Source organism: Heptranchias perlo, chromosome 4 (genome assembly GCF_035084215.1).
Source record: "Heptranchias perlo isolate sHepPer1 chromosome 4, sHepPer1.hap1, whole genome shotgun sequence".
Classification (NCBI taxonomy): Eukaryota; Metazoa; Chordata; class Chondrichthyes; order Hexanchiformes; family Hexanchidae; genus Heptranchias; species Heptranchias perlo.
This window is the reverse complement of record NC_090328.1, coordinates 57839544-57863822: the sequence shown is the minus strand read 5'-3', so window position 1 is coordinate 57863822 and position 24279 is coordinate 57839544. Positions and strand designations below refer to the sequence as shown.

General features: G+C 44.0%; 1 protein-coding gene across 1 annotated transcript in view; it reads left to right on the top strand.

Moving 5' to 3' along the window:
- The window catches only part of pggt1b (protein geranylgeranyltransferase type I, beta subunit), a 72983-nt gene that overhangs the window by 9232 nt on the left and 39472 nt on the right, over window positions 1-24279 (top strand). The window contains exon 2 of the mRNA XM_067982973.1: window positions 12416-12534. Coding sequence (XP_067839074.1) covers window positions 12416-12534 — 119 coding nt within the window. The remainder of the gene's footprint in view (window positions 1-12415; window positions 12535-24279) is intronic.

Here is a 24279-nt window from a genome sequence, read left to right as displayed (position 1 = left end):
GCACAGCAGCCGATGATGGATCAATGATGGTGTGGGGGGGGGGTGGTGGGCAATGCACAAGAGGCCGAAGTCAGAGGGATGGAGTGTTAAGGTGAGGAACGCAGGGCTAAATGAGGTTACAGAAAGAAATAGTGAGAAACGAGGCCATGAAGGGATTTAAACACAAGGACAACAATTTTGGAGCACCCACCAACCAATAAAAGAGAAAGGGACAGATTTGGAGTAATGAAACTAGAGTCAACCAGGAGCCAGCTGAGGTTAACCCTAGGATCTAGCGGAGGTGCAGAGTGGCCTTAGCTTCATCAGTGGATCAGTGGAGGTGCGTGGAGCAGTGGGAGTGAAACCCAGGGAGCAAGGGAAACAAATACCAGGAAGTCAGTTGAAGGTGAAGGGTAAATCCAGGAGATCTGCACAATGAGGAAAATGGTCCAAAGAGCAGCTGTAGGGCGATGAGGAGCATATGAGACCGGGAGTGGCACCAGAAGTCAGTTCAGAGAAGGATGGGGAAGTTCAGTAGGCAGAGTGGAGCACAGCAGAGACAGTGGCCATGGACAGCAAATGTTGCAAAAGTAGTATGACAGAGAATTGCTGTCATTTTTAATTCAATGTTCTTGGTCCCATAAAGTTAAAGTAACCATAAAATAAGCAGCAGTAGTACTGTAATATCTTAAAAACTGAACCTGGGTGTTCCTTTGTTGATACAGAACATATTAAGTTTTTGTTTTGAATGCTTCATGTATTTTTAAGTTCAAATACTGTGGTGTTTCAATGATTATACTGACATGAAAAATAATACTTTTTAGAAGCAGTTTTTGATTTTTTTTAAAAAGTGCCACTTTTCTCCCATCTCCCGAGTTACTGATTCTTGTTGAGATATGGTTCCATGAGTGGCGGTAGTCCTGGGGCACAATTGCCCAAGTGGTCACTCTTTATGTGTCAGCTTAGAGGGGAGAGTTGGCAGGGTGTATGACTCCAGAGGGCGTTGCAGCCAAAGTGAAAACTGTCTTCTGTTAATGTTCAGCTGACTTGGCAAAGACTGGGCCAGAATCTGGGGTCCTCTGGCCTATTCTCTCTGGAGTTTAGAAGAATGAGAAGTGATCTAATTGGAACATATTAGATTCTGAGAGGGTGTTTCCCCTGGCTGGAGAATCTAGACCTAGAGGGCATAGTCTCAGGATAAGGGGTCTGCTATTTAAGACTGAGATGAGGAGGAATTTCTTCACTCAGAGGGTTGTGAATCTTTGGAATTCTTTGCCCCAGAGGGCTGTGGATGCTGAGTCATTGAGTTCCGCACCCATGAGGACGGCCTCAACCGGGATCTTGGGTTCATGTCACGCTACACGTAACCCCACCAGCAAAAAGGGGGAAAAAATGTATATGTTTTTTAAAATTCTCTCTCTCTCTCTCTGCCATTTTGAGTTTCTTTCTGCCTGCCTGTGTAATAGACACAATGTATATCGAGTGTACTGGGATGTGCTGTTCTCCGTGACTGGCCTGTTTGAATAACAACGACACCTTTTGATTGGTGTGATGCTGTCCCAACATAGTATAAGATATGCGATTTGAGAACCTTTTCATTCATTCATCTGACGAAGGAGATAATCTCTGAAAGCTTGTGATTTTAAAATAAATTTGTTGGACTATAACCTGGTGTTGTAAGATTCCTTACATTTGTCCACCCCAGTCCATCACCGGCATCTCCACATCATGAGTATGTTCAAGGCTGAGATAGATAGATTTTTGGACTCTAAGGGAATCAAGGGATAAGGGGATAGGGCAGGAAAGTGGAATTGAGGCCAAAGATCAGCCATGATCTTATTGAATGGCGGAGCAGGTTTGAGGGGCCGTATGGCCTACTCCTGCTCCTATTTCTTATGTTCTTATGTTCTATACAAGATTTTAATATTTCATCTATTTTAGATGGTAAAAATAAGGGCTAAGTAAGTTTGCTTATGATTGCTTACATTCTTTTTGAGCACTAAATTCCCACTTGGCTGTGTTTATGTTGCTTAATTTAAATTACTGGATAATTTGAATTTTTTTAAACATTGAAAATGGCTGAATTATCAGGAGTAGACTTAAGTAAAAGTCCTAAAAAAAATTAAAAATCATGTTCCCAATTTTATTAGTGCCTTAGGTATATAATGCTATAAAATGAAAAGTATGTTTCTACCTATGAAAATGGTTGCACTGTACTGGTTTTGTATTGAGTCCTCATTTTCTCCTTGCCTCGTTTATCTGAAAGGAGATTCCCCTGGCATGTATTTCTGCTGGTGGCAATGGCCTTCTGTTCTATTGCCCAATTGTGAGCCTGTTTACTATTTTAGTGGACAGTAAATGGAATTGGGTTATTTAAACATGGGCCATCAAAGTAGATCCTGTCTTGGTCTGATATCTACACGTATACTTCCAGCAGGGACAGTGAATAGTGATCAGAAGTGGCAATCTTGAATATTTTTACCTCCCAGTACTAGTCTAGCGATGGGCATTGAGGCCACTTGTACACATACCCTGTGGCACCTAGGCTGAGATCATCTGACTTGGCATTGAGCAGGATTGAAACCGGCAATTTTCTGCGCCATGTGTCTCGATGCTACAGTACATCGCGATGCTACACCATGTTTATCAGCTGATCCATTGTATGGGGTAAAGACTCTACTGAGTTCCATTTTAACTTTCTGAAGATTACATTTTACTATGCACATTAACACTATAACTTTGTTTCCTTATGTCAGCAGGAATAATTTGCAGAGGGTATGATTGCTGTTCTTAAGTGCAAATGAAAATTGCAAAGTCCTTGAAATAAGCCAATATAAATTGATAAATTATACAGTCTGTATTAAAATGCATTGGCATTGCCAGCAAAGAGACGTTTACTGAATTTATATGACATGGTGCATTAACATTGCAGAAATAGTAGGGAACGTGATGCACTTCTCACTTCCAGCATGGCAAGTTTTTAATCTTAGCTGAGTCATTGGGGAAGATACTAAATGGGGAGGAGAGAAGAAAAATTAGGCTTGCTCCTTTCTGTAGTTAGAGGCATTATCTGTGGAGATTTTCTCTGCACTATGAGTAGTGAAATTGTAAGGAATTATAAAGAATGTATTTGTGATTTTGCTACACATAACTGATTTTTAAATTACTTCTTGGGATGTGACATCGCTGGCAAGGCTGACATTTATTGCCCATTCCTAGTTGACCTGAGACAATGATGAAGGGCCGCCTTCTTCAACTGTTGGTAGCAGTTGGATGCAACTGAGTGGCTTGCTAGGCCGCTTCAGAGGGCAGGTGTCAACCACGTTGGTGTGGGGCTAGAGTCACATGTAGGCCAGACAGAAGTCTATTCACTAGTATTTGTGTCAGCCTTGGCTCAGTGGTAGCACTTTAGCCTCTGAGTCAGAAGGATGTGTGTTCAAGCCCCAGTCCAGAGACCTGAGCACAGTTGGTAGTTCAGTGCAATTCTGAGGTAATGCTGCACTGTTGGAAGTGCCGTCTTTCAGATCAGACGTCTGCCATTTCAGGTGGATGTAAAAAATAACCACTGCACTATTCGCAGAAGAGCAGGGGAGTTCTTCCGGTGTCCTAGCCAACACCTAAAAACAAATGATCTGGTCATTTATTTCATTGCTGTTTGTGGAACCTTGCTGTGTGCAAGTTGGCTGTCGTGTTTCCTACATTACAACAGTGACTACACTTCAAAAGTATATTGGCTGTAAAGCGCTTTGGGATATCCTGAGGTCAGGAAAGGCACTATATAAATTAAAGTTCGTTCGTTCTTTAATATTAAAAATTTCACCTGCATTTGGACACCTGTTAGAATACCATACATGCATTTAAGTGCATGTGCACTGTGCTCTGCAAATTCAAGAATCATGTAGAGGCAGCATTATAATTAAATGCTGATGACTTGCATGTTTTAAGGCTGTGACCTGCTGTATGGCATCAGCATAAGAGGCTTAAGTATAAAATAGAATGAAGATCGTCTCATTTCTTTTGACCTTTTTTTTGTTTGTTTTCATCTGTCAGTTTGTAGTGCTTCAGAAAGCTGCAAAGCATTACACTGAAATCTCAATTTGAAGAACAACATAATCATACATTCAAGAGCCTTTGACACACCAATCAGCACTGAAATCCAGATAGTACCCCAGTACTTATTTTCTATATTGATTTTACGTTTCTGTCCCTTCCACGCTTTTAGGCATCCCGATCTTTCACTCACTACCCAGTGAGGATAGTTAGGGCACCTTCTCCTAGGTCGGGAGTTTACCTTCTGGAGAATTACAGGCAAGAAGTCATCTCCCTTTGCTGTATGGTATAATGCTTTGGAACTCCAACAAGCTACACCCAGTATGCTACTCTTGGTTTCCTTTTTAAAGCTAATCCAGGAGTGGGCATTAAATAAATAATTTGCCTGGCAACCGTGTTTTCATGTGGGTCTAATCACATTGGGATAAAGGCAGTAGTGAGAAAGGATCTTTGCTCAGAAAATCAGGAAGTAGAATCAGAATGGGTGGAGCTAAGAAATAACAAGGGGCAGAAAACGCTGGTGGGAGTAGTTTATAGGCTCCCTAACAGTAGTTATAGTGTTGGACAGAGTATAAATCAGGAAATTAGAGGAGCATGTAACAAGGGTAATGCAATAATTGTGGGGGACTTTAATCTTCATATAGGCTGGGCAAACCTAATTGGCAAAAGTAGTTTGGAGGACGAGTTCATGGAATGCACTCTGAGTTCTGGACCCCATGAAATCTCATGGCATCAGGTCAAACATGGGCAAGGAAACCTCCTGCTGATTACCACCTACCGTCCTCCCTCAGCTGATGAATCAGTCCTCCTCCATGTTGAACACCACTTGGAGGAAGCACTGAGGGTAGCAAGGGCACAAAATGTACTCTGGGTGGGGGACTTCAATGTCCATCACCAAGAGTGGCTCGGTAGCACCACTACTGACCGAGCTGGCCGAGTCCTGAAGGACATAGCTGCTAGACTGGGCCTGCGGCAGGTGGTGAGCGAACCAACACGAGGGAAAAACTTACTTGACCTCATCCTCACCAATCTACCTGTCGCAAATGCATCTGTCCATGACAGTAATGGTAGGAGTGACCACCGCACAGTCCTCGTGGAGATGAAATCCCGTCTTCGCACTGAGGACACCATCCAACGTGTTGTGTGGCACTACCACCGTGCTAAATGGGATAGATTCAGAACAGATCTAGCAGCTCAAAACTGGGCATCCATGAGGCGCTGTGGGCCATCAGCAGCAGCAGAATTGTATTCCAGCACAATCTGTAACCTCATGGCCCGGCATATTCCTCACTGTACCATTACCAACAAGCCAGGGGATCAACCCTGGTTCAATGAGGAGTGCAGAAGAGCATACCAGGAGCAGCACCAGGCGTACCTAAAAATGAGGTGCCAACCTGGTGAAGCTACAACTCAGGACTACATGCATGCTAAACAGCGGAAGCAACATGCTATAGACAGAGCTAAGCGATTCCACAACCAACGGATCAGATCAAAGCTCTGCAGTCCTGCCACATCCAGTCGTGAATGGTGGTGGACAATTAAACAACTAACGGGAGGAGGAGGCTCTGCAAACATCCCCATTCTGAATGATGGCGGAGTCCAGCACGTGAGTGCAAAAGACAAGGCTGAAGCGTTTGCAACCATCTTCAGCCAGAAGTGCCGAGTGGATAATCCATCTCAGCCTCCTCCCGATATCCCCACCATCACGGAAGCCAGTCTTCGGCCAATTCGATTCACTCCACGTGATATCAAGAAACGGCTGAGTGCACTGGATACAGCAAAGGCTATGGGCCCCGACAACATCCCAGCTGTAGTGCTGAAGACTTGTGCTCCAGAACTAGCTGCGCCTCTAGCCAAGCTGTTCCAGTACAGCTACAACACTGGCATCCACCCGACAATGTGGAAAATTGCCCAGGTATGTCCTGTCCACAAAAAGCAGGACAAATCCAATCCGGCCAATTACCGCCCCATCAGTCTACTCTCAATCATCAGCAAAGTGATGGAAGGTGTCGTCGACAGTGCTATCAAGCGGCACTTACTCACCAATAACCTGCTCACCGATGCTCAGTTTGGGTTCTGCCAGGACCACTCGGCTCCAGACCTCATTACAGCCTTGGTCCAAACATGGACAAAAGAGCTGAATTCCAGAGGTGAGGTGAGAGTGACTGCCCTTGACATCAAGGCAGCATTTGACTGAGTGTGGCACCAAGGAGCCCTAGTAAAATTGAAGTCAATGGGAATCAGGGGGAAAACTCTACAGTGGCTGGAGTCATACCTAGCACAAAGGAAGATGGTAGTGGTTGTTGGAGGCCAATCATCTCAGCCCCAGGGCATTGCTGCAGGAGTTCCTCAGGGCAGTGTCCTAGGCCCAACCATCTTCAGCTGCTTCATCAATGACCTTCCCTCCATCATAAGGTCAGAAATGGGGATGTTCGCTGATGACTGCACAGTGTTCAGTTCCATTCGCAACCCCTCAGATAATGAAGCAGTCCGAGCCTGCATGCAGCAAGACCTGGACAACATCCAGGCTTGGGCTGATAAGTGGCAAGTAACATTCGCGCCAGATAAGTGCCAGGCAATGACCATCTCCAACAAGAGAGAGTCTAACCACCTCCCCTTGACATTCAACGGCATTACCATCGCCGAATCCCCCACCATCAACATCCTGGGGGTCACCATTGACCAGAAACTTAACTGGACCAGCCATATAAATACCGTGGCTACAAGAGCAGGTCAGAGGCTGGGTATTCTGCGGCGAGTGACTCACCTCCTGACTCCCCAAAGCCTTTCCACCATCTACAAGGCACAAGTCAGGAGTGTGATGGAATACTCTCCACTTGCCTGGATGAGTGCAGCTCCAACAACACTCAAGAAGCTCGACACCATCCAAGATAAAGCAGCCCGCTTGATTGGCACCCCATCCACCACCCTAAACATTCACTCCCTTCACCACCGGCGCACTGTGGCTGCAGTGTGCACCATCCACAGGATGCACTGCAGCAACTCGCCAAGGCTTCTTCGACAGCACCTCCCAAACCCGCGACCTCTACCACCCAGAAGGACAAGGGCAGCAGGCGCATGGGAACAACACCACCTGCACGTTCCCCTCCAAGTCACACACCATCCCGACTTGGAAATATATCGCCGTTCCTTCATTGTCGCTGGGTCAAAATCCTGGAACTCCCTTCCTAACAGCACTGTGGGAGAACTGTCACCACACGCACTGCAGCGGTTCAAGAAGGCGGCTCACCACCACCTTCTTGAGGGCAATTAGGGATGGGCAATAAATGCCGGCCTTGCCAGCGACGCCCACATCCCGTGAACGAATAAAAAAATAAATAAATAAAATGCATTCGAGACAGTTTTCTAGAACAGTATGTCGTCGAACCAACTGGGGAACAAGCTATTTTCGATCTGGTATTGTGTAATGAGACAGGGTTAATTAGTAATCTTATAATCAAGGATCCTCTGGGGAAGAGTGATCATAATATGATAGAATTTCATATTGAGTTTGAGAGTGATGTAGTTAAGTCCGAAACTAGGGTCTTAAATTTAAACAAAGCCAATTATTTAGGTATGAGGGATGAGTTGGCTAAGGTAGATTGGGAAATTAGATTAAAAGATATGATGGTGGATAAGCAAAGGTGAATATTTAAAGAAATAATTAATAATTCTCATCGACTATACATTCCCTGGAGGAATAAAAATTCCACAGGAAAAGTGATCCAACGTTGGCTAACCAGAGAAGTTAAGGATAGTATTAAGTTAAAAGAAGATGCTTACAATGTTGCCAAAGAGATTAGTAAACTTGAGTATTAGGAGGGTTTTAGAAATCAGCAAAGGATGACCAAGAAATTGATAAAATTGAGTCTGCAAAGGGATATAGACAGGTTAAGTGAATGGGCGAGGAGGTGGCAGATGGAGTATAACGTGGGGAAATGTGAAATTATCCACTTTGGTCGGAAGAATAGAAAAGCAGAATATTTTTTAAAAGTTTAGAGACTAAGAAATATTGGTATTCAGAGGGATTTGGGTGTCCCTGTACATGAATCACAGAAAGTTAACATGCTGGTACAGCAAGCAATTAGGAAGGCAGATGGTATGTTAACCTTTATTGCAAGGGGATTGGAGTATAAGAGTAAGGAGGTCTTGCTGCAATTATATAGGGCTCTGGTGAGATCACACCTGGAGTATTGTGTACAGTTTTGGTCTCCTTACCTAAGGATATACTTGCCTTGGAGGGGGTGCAACAAAGATTCACTAGATTGATTCCTGGGATGCGAGGGTTGTCCTATGAGGAGTGATTGAGTAAAATGCGCCTATATTCTTTGGAGTTCAGAAGAATGAGAGTTGATCTCATTGAAATGAATAAAATCTTTAGAGGGCTTGACATGATAGACGCTGAGAGGGTGAAGATCAACCATGATCTTATTGAATGTCGGAGCAGGCTCGAGGGGCAGTATGGCCTACTCCTGCTCCTAGTTCTTGTGTTCTTACGTGAAAGTTGTGAAAAAAGTATACTATCTGCATGTAGACTATGTCTGTTAGTAAAGTCTGTTGAGATCTTATGCTCATGATGCATAAAATAGGTAATGTATTGTAAGACCTCTTAGTTCTAGCATTCTTATGTATATGGCTAATGCTAGAACTAAGGTCTTACAATACATTACCTATTTTATGCATCATGAGCATAACATCGCAACAGACTTTTCTAACAGACATAGTCTACATGCAGATAGTATACTTTTTTCACAACTTTCACGTAAGAACATAAGAAATAGGAGCAGGAGTAGGCCAATCGGCCCCTCGAGCCTGCTCCGCCATTCAATAAGATCATGGCTGATCTGATCCTAACCTCAAATCTAAATTCATGTTCAATTTCCTGCCCGCTCCCCGTAACCCAGAATTCCCTTTACTTCTAGGAAACTGTCTATTTCTGTTTTAAATTTATTTAATGATGTAGCTTCCACAGCTTCCTGGGGCAGCAAATTCCACAGACCTACTACCCTCTGAGTGAAGAAGTTTCTCCTCATCTCAGTTTTGAAAGAGCAGCCCCTTATTCTAAGATTATGCCCCCTAGTTCTAGTTTCACCCATCCTTGGGAACATCCTTACCACATCCACCCTTCACAATCTTATATGTTTCAATAAGATCGCCTCTCATTCTTCTGAACTCCAATGAGTAGAGTCCCAATCTACTCAACCTACTCAACCTCTCCTCATATGTCCGCCCCCTCATCCCCGGGATTAACCGAGTAAACCTTCTTTGTACTGCCTCGAGAGCAAGTATGCCTTTTCTTAAGTATGGACACCAAAACTGTATGCAGTATTCCAGGTGCGGTCTCACCAATACCTTATGTAACTGCAGCAATACCTCCCTGTTTTTATATTCTATCCCCCTAGCAATAAAAGTCAACATTCCGTTGGCCTTCTTGATCACCTGCTGCACCTGCATACTAACTTTTTGATTTTCTTGCACTAGGACCCCCAGATCCCTTTGTACTGCAGTACTTTCCAGTTTCTCGCCATTAAGATAATAACTTGCTCTCTGATTTTTCCTGCCAAAGTGCATAACCTCACATTTTCCAATATTGTATTGCATCTGCCAAATCTCCGCCCACTCACCCAGCCTGTCTATATCCCCTTGTAGGTTTTTTATGTCCTCCTCACTCTCTACTTTCCCTCCCATCTTTGTATCATCTGCAAACTTTGATATGTTACACTCGGTCCCCTCCTCCAAATCGTTAATGTAGATTGTAAAGAGTTGGGGACCCAGCACCGACCCCTGCGGAACACCACTGGCTACTGGTTGCCAGTCTGAGAATGAACCATTTATCCCAACTCTCTGCTTCCTGTTAGATAACCAATCCTCCACCCATGCCAGAATATTACCCCCAATCCAGTGATTCTTTATCTTGAGCAATAATGTTTTATGTGGCACCTTGTCGAATGCCTTCCGGAAGTCTAAATACACTACGTCCTCTGGTTCCCCTTTATCCACCCTGTACGTTATGTCCTCAAAGAACTCAAGCAAATTTGTCAGACATGACTTCCCCTTCGTAAAGCCATGCTGACTTTGTCCTATTAAATTATGTTTATCCAAATGTTCCGCTACTGTCTCCTTAATAATAGACTCCAAAATTTTACCCACCACAGATGTTAGGCTAACTGGTCTATAATTTCCAGCCTTCCGCCTACTACCCTTTTTAAATAAGGGTGTTACATTAGCAGTTTTCCAATCTGCTGGGACCTTTGCTGAGTCCAGAGAATTTTGGAAAATTATTACCAAAGCATCCACAATCCCTACTGCCACTTCCCTCAAGATCCTAGGATGTAAGCCATCAGGTCCAGGGGATTTATCCGACTTGAGTCCCATGAATTTACTGAGTACCAATTCCTTAGTGATTTTAATCGTATTTAGCTCCTCCCCCCCTAGAGCCCCCTGTTTGTCCAGTGTTGGGATATTCTTAGTGTCCTCTACCGTAAAGACTGAAACAAAATATTTGTTCAGCATTTTTGCCATCTCCATGTTTCCCACCATTAATTTCCCGGTCTCATCCTCTAAGGGACCTACGTTTGCCTTAGCCACCCTTTTTCTTTTTATATAACTGTAGAAACTCATGCTATCTGTTTTTATATTTTTTGCTAATTTATTTTCATAATCTATCTTCCCTTTCTTAATCAATCCTTTAGTTACTTTTTGCTGTCTTTTGAAGACTTCCCAATCTTCTATCCTCCCACTAAGTTTGGCTACCTTATATGTCCTTGTTTTTAGTCAGATACTATCCTTAATTTCTTTACTTAGCCACAGATGGCTGTCATTTCTTTTACACCCTTTTTTCCTCAGTGGAATATATATATTTTTTGAAAGTTGTAAAATAACTCCTTAAATGAACACCACTGCTCATGTACCGTCTTACCCTTTAATCTATTTTCCCAGTCCACTTTAATCAATTCCGCTCTCATACCATCATAGTCTCCTTTATTCAAGCTCAGTACGCTTGTTTGAGAACCAACCTTCTCACCCTCTAATTGGATATGGAATGTAACCAGGTCACTCATTCCAAGGGGATCCTTAACTAGGACATTATTAATTAATCCTGGCTCATTACACAGGACCAGGTCCAAGGTTGCTTGCCCCCTTGCAGGATCAGTTACTTACTGCTCAAGAAATCCATCCCTAATACACTCAATAAACTCTTCCTCAAGGCTGCCCTGCCCAATTTGATTAGTCCAGTTAATATGATAGTTAAAATCCCCCATAATTATAGCTGTTCCCTTATTACATGCCCCGACTATTTCCTGATTAATACTTCTTCCAGCAGAGTTACAACTATTAGGAGGCCTATATACTACGCCCACTAGTGTTTTTTCCCCCTTTTTATTCCTTATCTCTACCCAAACTGTTTCATTATCCTGATCCTTTGTCCCAATATCATTTCTCTGTATTACAGTGATTCCTTCCTTTATTAACATAGCCACCCCACCTCCCCTTCCTTCCTGCCTGTCCTTCCTGATTGTTAAATACCCTGGCATATTTAATTCCCAGTTGTTGTCACCCTGCAGCCATGTTTCTGTAATGGCCACAAGATCATACCCATACGTAAGTTATTTGTGCCGTTAACTCGTCCATTTTGTTACGAATGCTATGTGCATTCAGATAAAGAACTTTCAAATATGTTTTGTGACACTTAGTTCCTGCTTTTTCCTTTTTTAACACTTTACCTTTTACTCCATACCTTCTGTCCCTTCCTGACACGCTTTCCTCTGTCTCCCTGCTCAGGTTCCCAACCCCCTGCCACAGCCCTACGCCTTCTAGTTTTTATTTTATCTGTCGTGCTTAAAGTACACTTCTTTCCGCTGCTCTACGCTTTTCCCTTTCACTTGATTGTGAAATTTTGATGGTGAGTGCCCTGCATTTCCTAGGGAGAAATTTACCTTTTATATATAAAAAAATAGTTTTACAGAAGAAATCTGTTCTACAAACTTCAGTCAAATCTTCAGTTCAACTCATTGACAAAGTCACATCTTTTCAATAATTTGGAGCTGTTTGCATTACTTGCCTATGTTGTGGTAACAGTGCTGCACTATATAGAGAAGAGACTATGAATTATCTACCAGTGTCAGTGAATTGGTTGACGATTATTCAGTTGATGTGTAGCTTTTTAAAAAATTCCTTGAGTGAGAATTTCCAGAGCTTTACACATAGCTTACTGCAAGACATCATCTGTGTGAATGTGACTCTTGCTGTGCACTTTACCAAGAGGAGCATTTGCGTGGTTCTCAAATAGTATATTTACTCTGTGTATAAGACATGTAATGTAGAATATGAAGATGTGTTTACTTGAATCTAAATTTTTGTGTTTTTCTTTTTGTAATATTCACAGGTTGACCATTGCTTTCTTTGCACTGTCTGGCCTGGACATGCTGAGTGCCTTACATCTGGTGGATAAAGCCAGCATCATTGAATGGATTTATTCCCTTCAGGTCCTTCCCACTGAAGACAGTGAGTGAGTTTTTATTTTTGATCTTGGAGTTAATGGCTCCTCATGCTTTGATATTTTTATCTGTTTTCACCGTATATTTGTCCAAGCGTCTTGTCAATTTTGATTGAGTCATTTTTATACCTTGTGACTAGAATAAAAATCATGGTCGCGTCTACTGCCCCCACTGTGGTGGCAGCACCACATTCTCGTATGGCCACCGACAGGGTGTAGGAGGACAATACTCACCCAACCCTTAGTCTGGAATGTGTAATTTGATCCAGTCGTTGTCAGGCAGGCTGCCGAGTTGAGAGAACGCACGGCGCTGACGCTGCCGAGTTGAGAGAACGCACGGCGCTGACGCTGCCGAGTTGAGAGAACGCACGGCGCTGACGCTGCCGAGTTGAGAGAACGCACGGCGCTGACGCTGCCATGTTCGGATGGGAAGGTGTGAGGCCGTGGAGGGATTTCAACATGAGGATGAGAATTTTAAAATCAAGGTGTTGGTGGACCGGGAGCCAATGAGGGTCAGTGAGCACAGGGGTGATGGGTGAACGGGACTTGGTGTGAGTTAGGATACGTGCAGCAGAGTTTTGGATGAGCTCAAGTATATTGAGGGTGGACGATGGGAGGCCAGCCAGGAGAGCACTGGAATAGTCAAACCTAGAAGTAACAAAGGCATGGATGAGAGTTTCAGTAGCAGATGAGCTGAAGCAGGGGTGGAGACGCGCGATGTTATGAAGGTGGAAATAGGCAGTCTTGGTGATGGAGCGGATATGTAGTCAGAAGCTTAGCTCAGGATCAAATAGGACATAGGAACAGGAGTAGGGCATTCAGCCCCTCGTGCCTGCTCCGCCATTTGATAAGATCATGGTTGATCTGTGATCTAACTCCATATACCTGCCTTTGGCCCATATCCCTTAATTCTTTGATTGCCAAAAAGCTATCTATCTCAGATTTAAATTTAGCAATTGAGCTAGTATCAATTGCCGTTTGCGGAAGAGAGTTCCAAACTTCGACCACCCTTTGTGTGTAGAAATGTTTTCTAATCTCGCTCCTGAAAGGTCTGGCTCTAATTTTTAGACTGTGCCCCCTACTCCTAGAATCCCCAACCAGCGGAAATAGTTTCTCTCTCTCCACTCTATCTGTTCCCCTTAATAGCTTATAAACTTCGATCAGATCACCCCTCAACCTTCTAAACTCCAGAGAATACAACCCCAATTTGTGTAATCTCTCCTTGTAACTTAACCCTTGAAGTCTGGGTATCATTCTAGTAAACCTACGCTGCACTCCCTCCAAGGCCAATATGTCCTTCCGAAGGTGCGGTGCCCAGAACTGCTCTCAGTACTCCAGGACGCCAAGGTTACGAACCGTCTGGTTCAGCCTCAGACTGTGACCAGAGGGAGGGATGGAGTTGGTGGCTAAGGAACGGAGTTTGTGGCGGGGAAGCCATTGTCTTCGTCCTTTCTACTATTAGAGGAAACCTTTGCTCATCCAACACTGGATGTCGGACAAGCAGCGTGACAAATCAGAGAGAGTGGAGGGGTCAAGAGAGATGGTGGTGAGGTAGAGCTGGGTGTTGTCAGCGTACGTGTGGAACCTGACATTGTGTTTTCGGATGATGTCGCTGCGGGGCAGCATGTAGATGAAAAATAGGAGGGGGCCAAGGATAGATCCTTGGGGGACCCCTGAAGTTAATGGCGTGGGAGCGGGAAGAGAAGCCATTGCAGATGATGCTCTGGCTACAACTGGATAGATAAGAATGGAACCAGGCGAGCGCAGTCCCACCCAGCTGGATGATGGAGGAGAGACGTTGGAGGAGGATGGTGTAGTCAGCCGTATCAAAGGCTGCAGACAGGTCAAGAAGGATGAGGAGGGATAGTTTACCAGTGTCACAGTCACATAGGATGTCATTTGTGACTTTGATAAGGGCTGTTTCAGTACTGTGACAGGGGCAGAAACCTGATTGGAGGGATTCAAACATGGAGTTGTGAGAAAGATGGGAACGTATTTGGGAGGCAACAACATGTTCATGGACTTTGGAAACGAAAGGGAGGTTGGAGATGGGGCGGTAGTTTGCAAGGACAGAGGGGTCAAATGTGGGGTTTTTGAGGAGGGGGGTGATGATGGCAGATTTGATGGGGACAGGGACAGTACCTGAGGAAAGGGAATCGTTAACAGTATCAGCTAACATGAGGGCCAGGAAGGGAAGCAGATTTAAGGGGAATAGGAGAGAAACTAGGGAAAGATGCAAGTTCAAGGCTAGAGCAAGGGGAACTGTAGAGGAAGTTTGGCTTGGTGGGCTAGGGGAAGGGAGGGAATTGGCAGAGGCAGCTGAATGGAAAGTCTCAATCTTAGTGACAAGGTAGTCCATGAGCTCCTCGCCTGTTGTTAGAGGTGAGGGTGGAGGAAGCAGGGGAGAGGGGTTTATGATTATAGTTTGTAGTGGAGAAGAGAAAGCAGGGGTTATCTTATCATTCCACAATGATCCTGGAATAGGGAGCAGTTTTGGCAGAGGAGAGCAGGATCCGATTGTACTTTATGTGGTCCAGCCAGATCTAGCGATGAATGGCTAAACCAGTTGTCCGCCATAAATGTTCGTGCCTGTGTCCCTTGGACTTAAGGGAGCGGAGTTGAGGGCCGTACCAGGGGGAACAACCAGGGTGAGAGTGAGCAATGGTTTTAATGGAGACAAGGACATCAAAGGTGGAGGTGATGGTGTGATTGAGAAGATCGGTAGCTGTAGAAACGTCGTGGTGAATGGAGGGCCAAATTCTAGATAGTTGGGAATTTGAATGTGACTTGGGGGAGAGTTTTTTCCAGGAGCGAACGCAGAAGGAAATGGGATTGGGAGGGGGAAAGGGAATATGGGTAGAAAGGGATACAAGGAAGTGATCAGAGATGGCCTTATCCGCGATTGACACGATGTGAGTAGAGAGGCCCTGTGAGATGGCAAGGTCAAGGAGGTGGCCATGAATATGGATAGGGAGTTTATATGGAGGGAGAGATTAAGGGCGGATAGGAGGGCAGTGAATTCAGAGGAGAGAGAGCATGATGGGTTGAGATAGAAGTTGAAGTCACCAAGGATGAGAAGTCACTCAGTGCAGAGGCTGAGGGAGGAAAGCAGTGACGATATTTAGGTGAGAAACTTGGCGTGGTATTTGGGTGGGTGGTAGAGAACAAGGATTTTAAAGGAGAGGCGCGAAGGGTGGAACAAGATGAGATGCTCAAAGGAGGAGAAGCTGCCAGATGAGTAGGGGGATAGACCAAGGTGTGATTTGATGATAAGGGTCACACCACCACCGGGGCAGTCTGGGCGGGGCAAGTGGTGGAAGATATAGCCAGGCAGGGAAGCTTCATTAAGGGGGAAGGTGTCATCACCCGTCAGCCAGGTTTCCGTCAAGGCCATGATGTCGATGCAGTCATCCACAATAAGTGCATGGATGGCAAGTGAATGGACATTCTGGTGGGAGATGTGGAGAGGGGCGGTGATAGCTGATCGGCTCGTAGAGTCCACAGGTTCAGCGCTGGGAGGGGTGAGTGGAAAGGGAAGGAGATTGGCAAGATTAGCCCCCATTGAGCGCTCTGGCAGTAAAGTCGATAAGAGAGTACGATGGGGCAGTTGGGATTGCTGCTCGCAAGGTGGCAGCGACGAGTGCCTCGATGGGCCCTTTGGAGGATGCCAAGAGAGGCTCAGAGGGAAACCGTAGGCTTATCTAAGAGGGAGTCAAGCCTGGGACGGCAGCAGGAGAGTAGGAAGGTTGAGAAGTGCTGAAGCGTTGGGATAGGGATTTGGGGGGGGGTAGTGTACTCAAGAGGGGAAAAATGAAAGGGCATGACGACAGGAGCGAGGGGCCTTGGAGGGGTAAAGAGAAAAGAAGAAATAAGGGGAAATAGAAGCAATGGGCTCGGGTCCGGAATGGCAGCCAAAACGCGCCCATGAGTGGACACAGGGAAACTCAAGTTACATAGGTATGGTTACATAGTATGATTAGGATAGATATGTCCTGGTAATAAACAGAGAATAGAGACGAAACAATAGGAGTGAGTCCATAGTTAAAGTCAGAGGTCCCGTGCTGGGATAAGGTTGATGTCCAGGTTCGGAGACAGGTGTGGAGGGCAAGCCAATAGGTTGCTTCCAATTCTCATTTTTGTTAACAGTCTCTTACGTGGAACCTTGTCGACTGCTATCTGCCCGAGTGCACATGCGCATCATTGATAGCATAAGCAGTTAGTCCCTGGCGCTAGTCACAGCGAAACATCATACCAACTTTGTCCAATAAACAGATAGAATTTGGTTTATATTGGAAGTGTTCTAATACAGGATGAAGTTAATTCTTTGTTATTGGCAGTGAGAAAGAAGACTCATTTATGCTAAGTGCATAGTGGAGTGGGTGAAGTTACAATTGTTTTACAAACGTGGGCCGAATTATTTTATCAAGCACCATGTTTATTAATCTGCAACTAATTTATACTGGATGTAGAATCTCCAAACATTCAACTGTAAATTATTTCTAGACTAAGCCTTTAATAATATTACATTTGTTAGTTTTGTCACACGTATGGAGTGCATTGATTATCACCATCTTCACTGACACCTTCCAAAGGAAGAACAACAACTTGCATTCATATGAGACCTTTCATGACCTCAGGATGTCCCAAAGCCCTTTACAGACAATTAAGTACTTTTTTGAAGTGTAGTTACTGTTTTAATGTAGAAAACGTGGCAGCCAATTTTGCACAGCGAGCTCCCACAAACATCACTGAGGTAAATGACCAGTTAATCTCTTTACTGGTGTTAGCTGAGGGACAAATAGTGGCCAGGACACTGGGGAGAATGCACCTGCTCTTCTTCGAAATAGTGCCATGGGATCTTTAATGTCCATCTGAGAGGGTAGACTGGTCCTCGGTTTAACATCACAGCCCCCACACAGGATTAAAATGAAACCATAAATGAGAGATCGAGAAATTATATCATGGAGAATAGCTAATGATAGTTTATGGAAAATAAAATTGTGTTGCTTGCTGCATGATGCTTGTGAGTTATGCTGGCAGTAGCACAACCAGTTTGTTTTCATGCAACACTGTCTGACACTTGTTCTTTTTCATGTATTTGGTGTACAAAATAGAAAATAATGGTTATGGGTTTGATACTTATTTTTTAGGCACACTTATTATTTAAAAGCCGTTTCATATGTGTGACGAAGTCTTGTTCTACGATGCAACTGATTTTAGCTTCTGTGACCAAATTGGCTGTGGATTTAGGAAAAAACTCTAGTGGTTGCTTGAGAGGTACAGACCATCAAAGAGGGCTCGAGACCAAACAATTACATATTGGGCCAGAAATCACGCAGAGCGGTTTGGCAACGCTCACCGCAGCTCCTGCAAATTAAATTAACGAAAATACTTACTGTGGGCTCTGTGGCATCGCATTGCTTGATTTTGAACTTTAAAGAAATTGTGCGCTATCAACCCAGCCTCTGGGTAGCGTGAGTTGATGCGCATGGAACAGTCTGTGAGAATAGATGGCACATACCCACAAAATCTATCAGGAAGAGAAGTCACACCCACAGGTTCAGGCTGCATTGCTCAAGCAGGCAAGCAGACTTCATTCATTTAAAGTTAGTATTCTGAATGTTGTCGTAAGTAAAAAAAAAATTTTTAATAAATAGCCAAAGAAATAATTGAATTAAAGAGACAGAAGGGGAAAAATAAAAAAATAATTTTAAAAAGTTCTTTAATGACCAAAAACTATTAAAATAAGGCATAATATGAGACTCCACATTGTCAAACAACTAAAAATTAAATTTTAAAAATCATGGGGACTAACTGCGCTTTTAAACTTAATTTAGACCTGGTATTTTCAAGCGTACCTGTTTGGTGACATAATTAGTTATTTTCCAGCTGGGTAGAAAAGCAAGTTTGCGATTTTTCAATGATTTCTCTGATTGCAGCGTGCGATGGTCCTTTAATTCGAAACTGTCAAATCACCGGCGAACCAATAGGAACAAGGTCACGATTTCCACATTTTAGTGCACATGTGCAAATGCGGGAACTTGCTCCTTCAATTCACCATTAAAAACAAGAGAGCGCTATTGAGCTCCGTTATTTCAGAAGCAATTTCTGGCCCATAAAAATTAGTAGTCTCAACAGTCTAATGATACTGCATCTGTAGGTGGCATTGTAAACAGAACGTTATGCCTTGAAGGTTAAGTGACCATCAATCAGCTGAGCTCAAGCCCCATTGACAAGCAAACTGTAGTACTTAACATTTGACACAGGGGGACGCTATAGCAGTATATTTCCCAGAGAAACACAGACCTCTTGCAAGTAGGTTATACTTTGGCGCCCCTAGAAATCCATGTTTTCGGACTTCCCTCCACTTTTTTTTTTGCCTAGTAATGTGTGATCTGCTCAAGGGATCGGCTCTGATTGCCAGCTCCTTCTGTTTAACGGTAATGTTGATGCTGATGACGTGCCTCTCTTCCCCAGCATTTGTTAAACGGCCGCCCTAGCTACTGGCCAGTCTGTCCCTAATAATGATGTACCCACACAGCAAACTTATGAATTAGTTGAGATGTACAATGACCTCTTCTATTAGGACTAGTGCTATCCAGCAACTCGGGGAAAACATTCTTAACCCAGGCAGTTTATGTTATGGAGTCGAAAGTAGGTGGTCTTTTTGATGGAGAGTAGAGAGGGTTTGTTAGCTCAGCTAAGGTTTGAATTGGATTTGGAGGTTGCAATTAGTTTGGTTCAGCCTGAGACATTGGCCAGGGAGAGGGATGGAATCGGTAGCGAGAGTATGGAGTTTGTAGCAGGGGCTAAAGATGATGGCTTCAGTCTTCCCAGTGTTTAACTGGAGGAATTTGCGGCTCATCCCAGACTAGATGTCAGACAAACAGGGCAGTGTCCTAGGCCCAACCATCTTCAGCTGCTTCATCAATGACCTTCCCTCCATCATAAGGTCAGAAATGGGGATGTTCGCTGATGATTGCACAGTGTTCAGTTCCATTCGCAACCCCTCAAATAATGAAGCAGTCCGAGCCCGCGTGCATCAAGACCTGGACAACATCCAGGCTTGGGCTCATAAGTGGCAAGTAACATTCGTGCCAGATAAGTGCCAGGCAATGACCATCTCCAACAAGAGAGAGTCCAACCACCTCCCCTTGACATTCAACGGCATTACCATTGCCGAATCCCCCACCATCAACATCCTGGGGGTCACCATTGACCAGAAACTTAACTGGACCAGCCATATAAATACTGTGGCTACGAGAGCAGGTCAGAGGCTGGGTATTCTGTGGCGAGTGACTCACCTCCTGACTCCCCAAAGCCTTTCCACCATCTACAAGGCACAAGTCAGGAGTGTGATGGAATACTCTCCACTTGCTTGGATGAGTGCAGCTCCAACAACACTCAAGAAGCTCGACACCATCCAAGATAAAGCAGCCCGCTTGATTGGCACCCCATCCACCACCCTAAACATTCACTCCCTTCACCACCGGCGCACAGTGGCTGCAGTGTGTACCATCCACAGGATGCACTGCAGCAACTCGCCAAGGCTTCTTCGACAGCACCTCCCAAACCCGCGACCTCTACCACCTAGAAGGACATGGGCAGCAGGCACATGGGAACAATACCACCTGCACGTTCCCCTCCAAGTCACATACCGTCCAGACTTGGAAATATATCGCCGTTCCTTCATAGTCGCTGGGTCAAAATCCTGGAACTCCCTTCCTAACAGCACTGTGGGAGAGCCGTCACCACACGGACTGCAGCGGTTCAAGAAGGCGGCTCACCACCACCTTCTCAAGGGCAATTAGGGATGGGCAATAAATGCCGGCCTCGCCAGCGACGCCCACATCCCATGAACGAATAAAAAAAACAACACAGAGGCAGTGGAAGAGCCGAAAGATTGTCAGCGTAAATGTGGAACCTGACCCCACTTCTGTGGATGATGTCACCAAGGGGAAGCATGCGGGGGGGGGTCAAGGATAGACCCTTGGAGGAGGATTGTGTGGTCAACCAGGTTAAAGGATGTGGAGAGGAGAAATAATATATTACCGGCACAATTACAGAGAATGTTGTTTCTGACTTCAGTTATGCTGTTTTGGTGCTGTGGTGGGGTGGAAACCTGATTGGGGAGATTCATATGGAAATGTGGGAGAGATGGGCATGGGCATGGACTTAGGAGGCAGTATATTCAAGGACTTTGGAGAAGAAAGAGAGACTGGAGATGGGCGGTAGTTTGCAAGGACAGAGGGATTATGGGGATTTATGAGACGGGTTGATGGCAGTTTTGAAAGGAGACAGAACCTGAGGAGAGGGAGCCATTTACAATGTCAACTGGCTTGGGAGGTTGGGTGGCCAGCAGTTTAGTGAGAATGGGATGAAGGGAGCAGAAATAGGTCTCATGGATGAGATGAGCTCCGAGAGCATGGGGGGCGGGGGAGATGGAGGAGAAGCTAGAGAGAGATGAGAATTCAGGGCTAGGGCTGGGTTTGGAGTCTGGGGAGAGGTTCGTTAGGTTGGCAAGGGGAAGAGAGGGAATAGCAGAGGCAGCTGGATGAATGGTCTCAATCCTGGTGATAAGTATATCCATGAGCTTCTTGCATTCTTTCTGAAAGTGAGGGTGGAGGTGAAGGGATTTAAGGAGATGGTTGGTAGTGGAGAAAATAAGACAGAGATTATCTTTGGTCTCCAGGATTATGCTGGAGTAGTGAGCAAATTTGTGAGGCCCAGTAGCACTGGATGTGATCCAGCCAGATCTGGTGATGGATTGGCTAAATCAGTTGTGCGCGACTTACACTCAAGTCTGCACCCACTGGACAAGAAGGAGTGAAGGGGCTATGCCATCGAGGGGAGAGTAAAGGTTTTACTGGGGACACGGAATCAAAAGTGGAGTGATTGAGCAAATTGAAGGCTATACTAGTACCATGTCAAATGGAGGGCCAAAGGCTAGGCAGTTGGGAGTTTTAAAGTGTCGTTGTAAGTGACTTGGGGTAGAGTTTTTTTTTCAGGGTCGGACATAGAAGTAAGTGTGGTTGAAAGGGGTAGGGAGATATCAGTACAAAAGAAAAGAAAGGTCAAGATAGAAATTGGCCAAAGGAAAAGTGAAAAAAACCCACTTGACTGAAAATAAAACTACTGGTAAAATTTGCACCCCACCCCAAATAAATTCCTAGATTTTAAAATTCTGTTTTTATATTTTGTTTTCCACCTGAAAATTGACAGACTTGTTAGCTCGTGCTGATTCCCATAATCTGTTTATTTTGGATTAATTTGGTTCTCCTTATTACCTGCACACACAGATTCTGTAGTGTTTTCACTCACCTCTTGTATAATACACAAGAAAACCTGGGAAAAGTATGCCAAGAGATTAAAAATTAAGACAATTTCTTGTAATGCTGAACATTGACCTCGATTTACATTTTTTAAATTGAAAAATTTGCAGGAAATCAAAAGAAAATCTAAAAATAAATATGTAATAGACCATCCTGTACATTACATTTTTATTTTTAGATTTTCTTTTGATTTCCTGCAAATTTTTCAATTTAAAAAATGTAAATCGAGGTCAATGTTCAGTGCTACAAGAAATTGTCTTAATTTTTAAGCACCTTTGCCCGAAATGGAAAACATTTTGTAAATTTCCATAAATTGCATCACTTTATTGACCATCCATTCAAATAAGAAAACCTTTCTGGATAACTGGCTCAAGTTTATCCACTTTTTAAATGGGAATAGCACAAATGGATGGCTTACACAGTATGAACGAAAACAATCAATACAAACGGGACATAAAACTGTTACCTTCAGAGTATTTTCAAACCACATACTGTAACTCCTATGATTCTCTTTCTGGAACTAAAATCCTGTTCAATTACTTTTATTGATTTTGTTGGATTAGGTGTCACTTCCTCCAGCAAACAAGGTTTTCCATCTACAGATTCCAATAAGCCTACTAGCTTTTAAATGCCAAAAAAAAATCAATATGTGCCATCTACAAACTGCAGGGAAAAGGACAGATTTCGTGAAATCTGATAAAACGATGCAATTGAATGATTGAACGATGCATGGAAGAATGGATTATTTTTCAGGCAGGGAAACCTACCAGAGGACTAGTTCAATGTTTTTTTTAATTTAAAAAGGAAGATTTCTAGTACTTCATTTAAATGGCATTCTTGGTCTGGCTTCCTCGATAGTTACAGACAATGCTTACAATTATCTGGAGGATTTCAAGTACCAGGATGGCTTGCACTTGGCATACTTTCCCCAGGTTACAAGTTTTTTTTACTGCACTTCATTAGCACCCATCAATTATTGTCTCTTTTGAAAAGTATTTGGAATACACTTGAGGTCATCATTTTGTGTGTGTGGGCGGGGAGGGAGGGGGGTGAATGGTACTGCTTAAGTGCAGCAAAGTAGAGAAACTTTAAATAAAATGCTAATTGCATTATAATTGCCAGAATGGTGGAGCAGATTTCTTGTGTGTATATGTATGCGAGGGTATGAATCTGCACCCTCCCCACATAGTTTTCTCCAGAAGATGAACCACATCTGCCTAAGAGAGCTTGTGGGCAACCTCCGCTGCTCTGACCTGCCCAGGAAGAGAAATTTATTAGTATCAAAGAATGATGATGCCTCCAATTTTTTTTGCTTTTCCCTCCTACTTATTTTTAAATTAAAACTATAGTGTAAGAAATACACTTTTTATCATGAATGTATTAAAGCTACTCCATCTGTTTATGATGTGGAGATGCTGGTGATGGACTGGGGTGTACAAATGTAAGGAATCTTACAACACCAGGTTATAGTCCAACAGTTTTATTTGAAAATCACAAGCTTTCGGAGGCTTTCCCTTTCCGAAAGCTTGTGATTTTCAAATAAAACTGTTGGACTATAACCTGTTGTTGTAAGATTCCTTCCATCTGTTTATGATCAAATGTGTTGTAACACAGCCTACCATGGCACAATATAGCCTGTGAATAACATATATATACAATTAATTCGAAAAGGGAATGGCGCCAGAGGACTGGCGGACAGCTAATGTGATTCCTATATTTAAAAAGGGAGATGGAACAAGTCCAGGGAACCATAGGCCAATTAGCTTAAAGTCGGTGGTGGGAAATATAATTGTAAACAATTTTACAACACCAAGTTATAGTCCAGCAATTTTATTTTAAATTCACAAGCTTTCGGAGGCTTCCCCCTTCGTCAGGTGAACGATGTGAAATGAGATCCTCGAAATGAAATCGCATTTATAATTCACAGAACAATGCTTGGTGAGTACAGACAGTTTTTTCAACTGCCCGTTGCCAAGGCAATCAGTGTGCAGACAGACAGGTGTTACCTGCCAGGTCTCACAGAATATACAAATCACCAAAAAAAAAACAAAAAAAAACAGAGATAGAGAGGTAGAAACATAGAAAAGACAGCAACTGACCCGTTATATTAAAAACAGATAACATTTGTTCGCTGGTGGGGTAACGTGTAGCGTGACATGAACCCAAGATCCCGGTTGAGGCCGTCCTCATGGGTGCGGAATTTGGCTATCAATTTCTGCTCGACGATTTTGCGTTGTCGTGTGTCTCGAAGGCCGCCTTGGAGAACGCTTACCCGAAGGTCGGTGGATGAATGTCCATGACTGCTGAAGTGTTCCCCGACTGGGAGGGAACCCTCCTGTTTGGCGATTGTTGCGCGGTGTCCGTTCATCCGTTGTCGCAGCGTCTGCATGGTCTCGCCAATGTACCATGCTCTGGGGCATC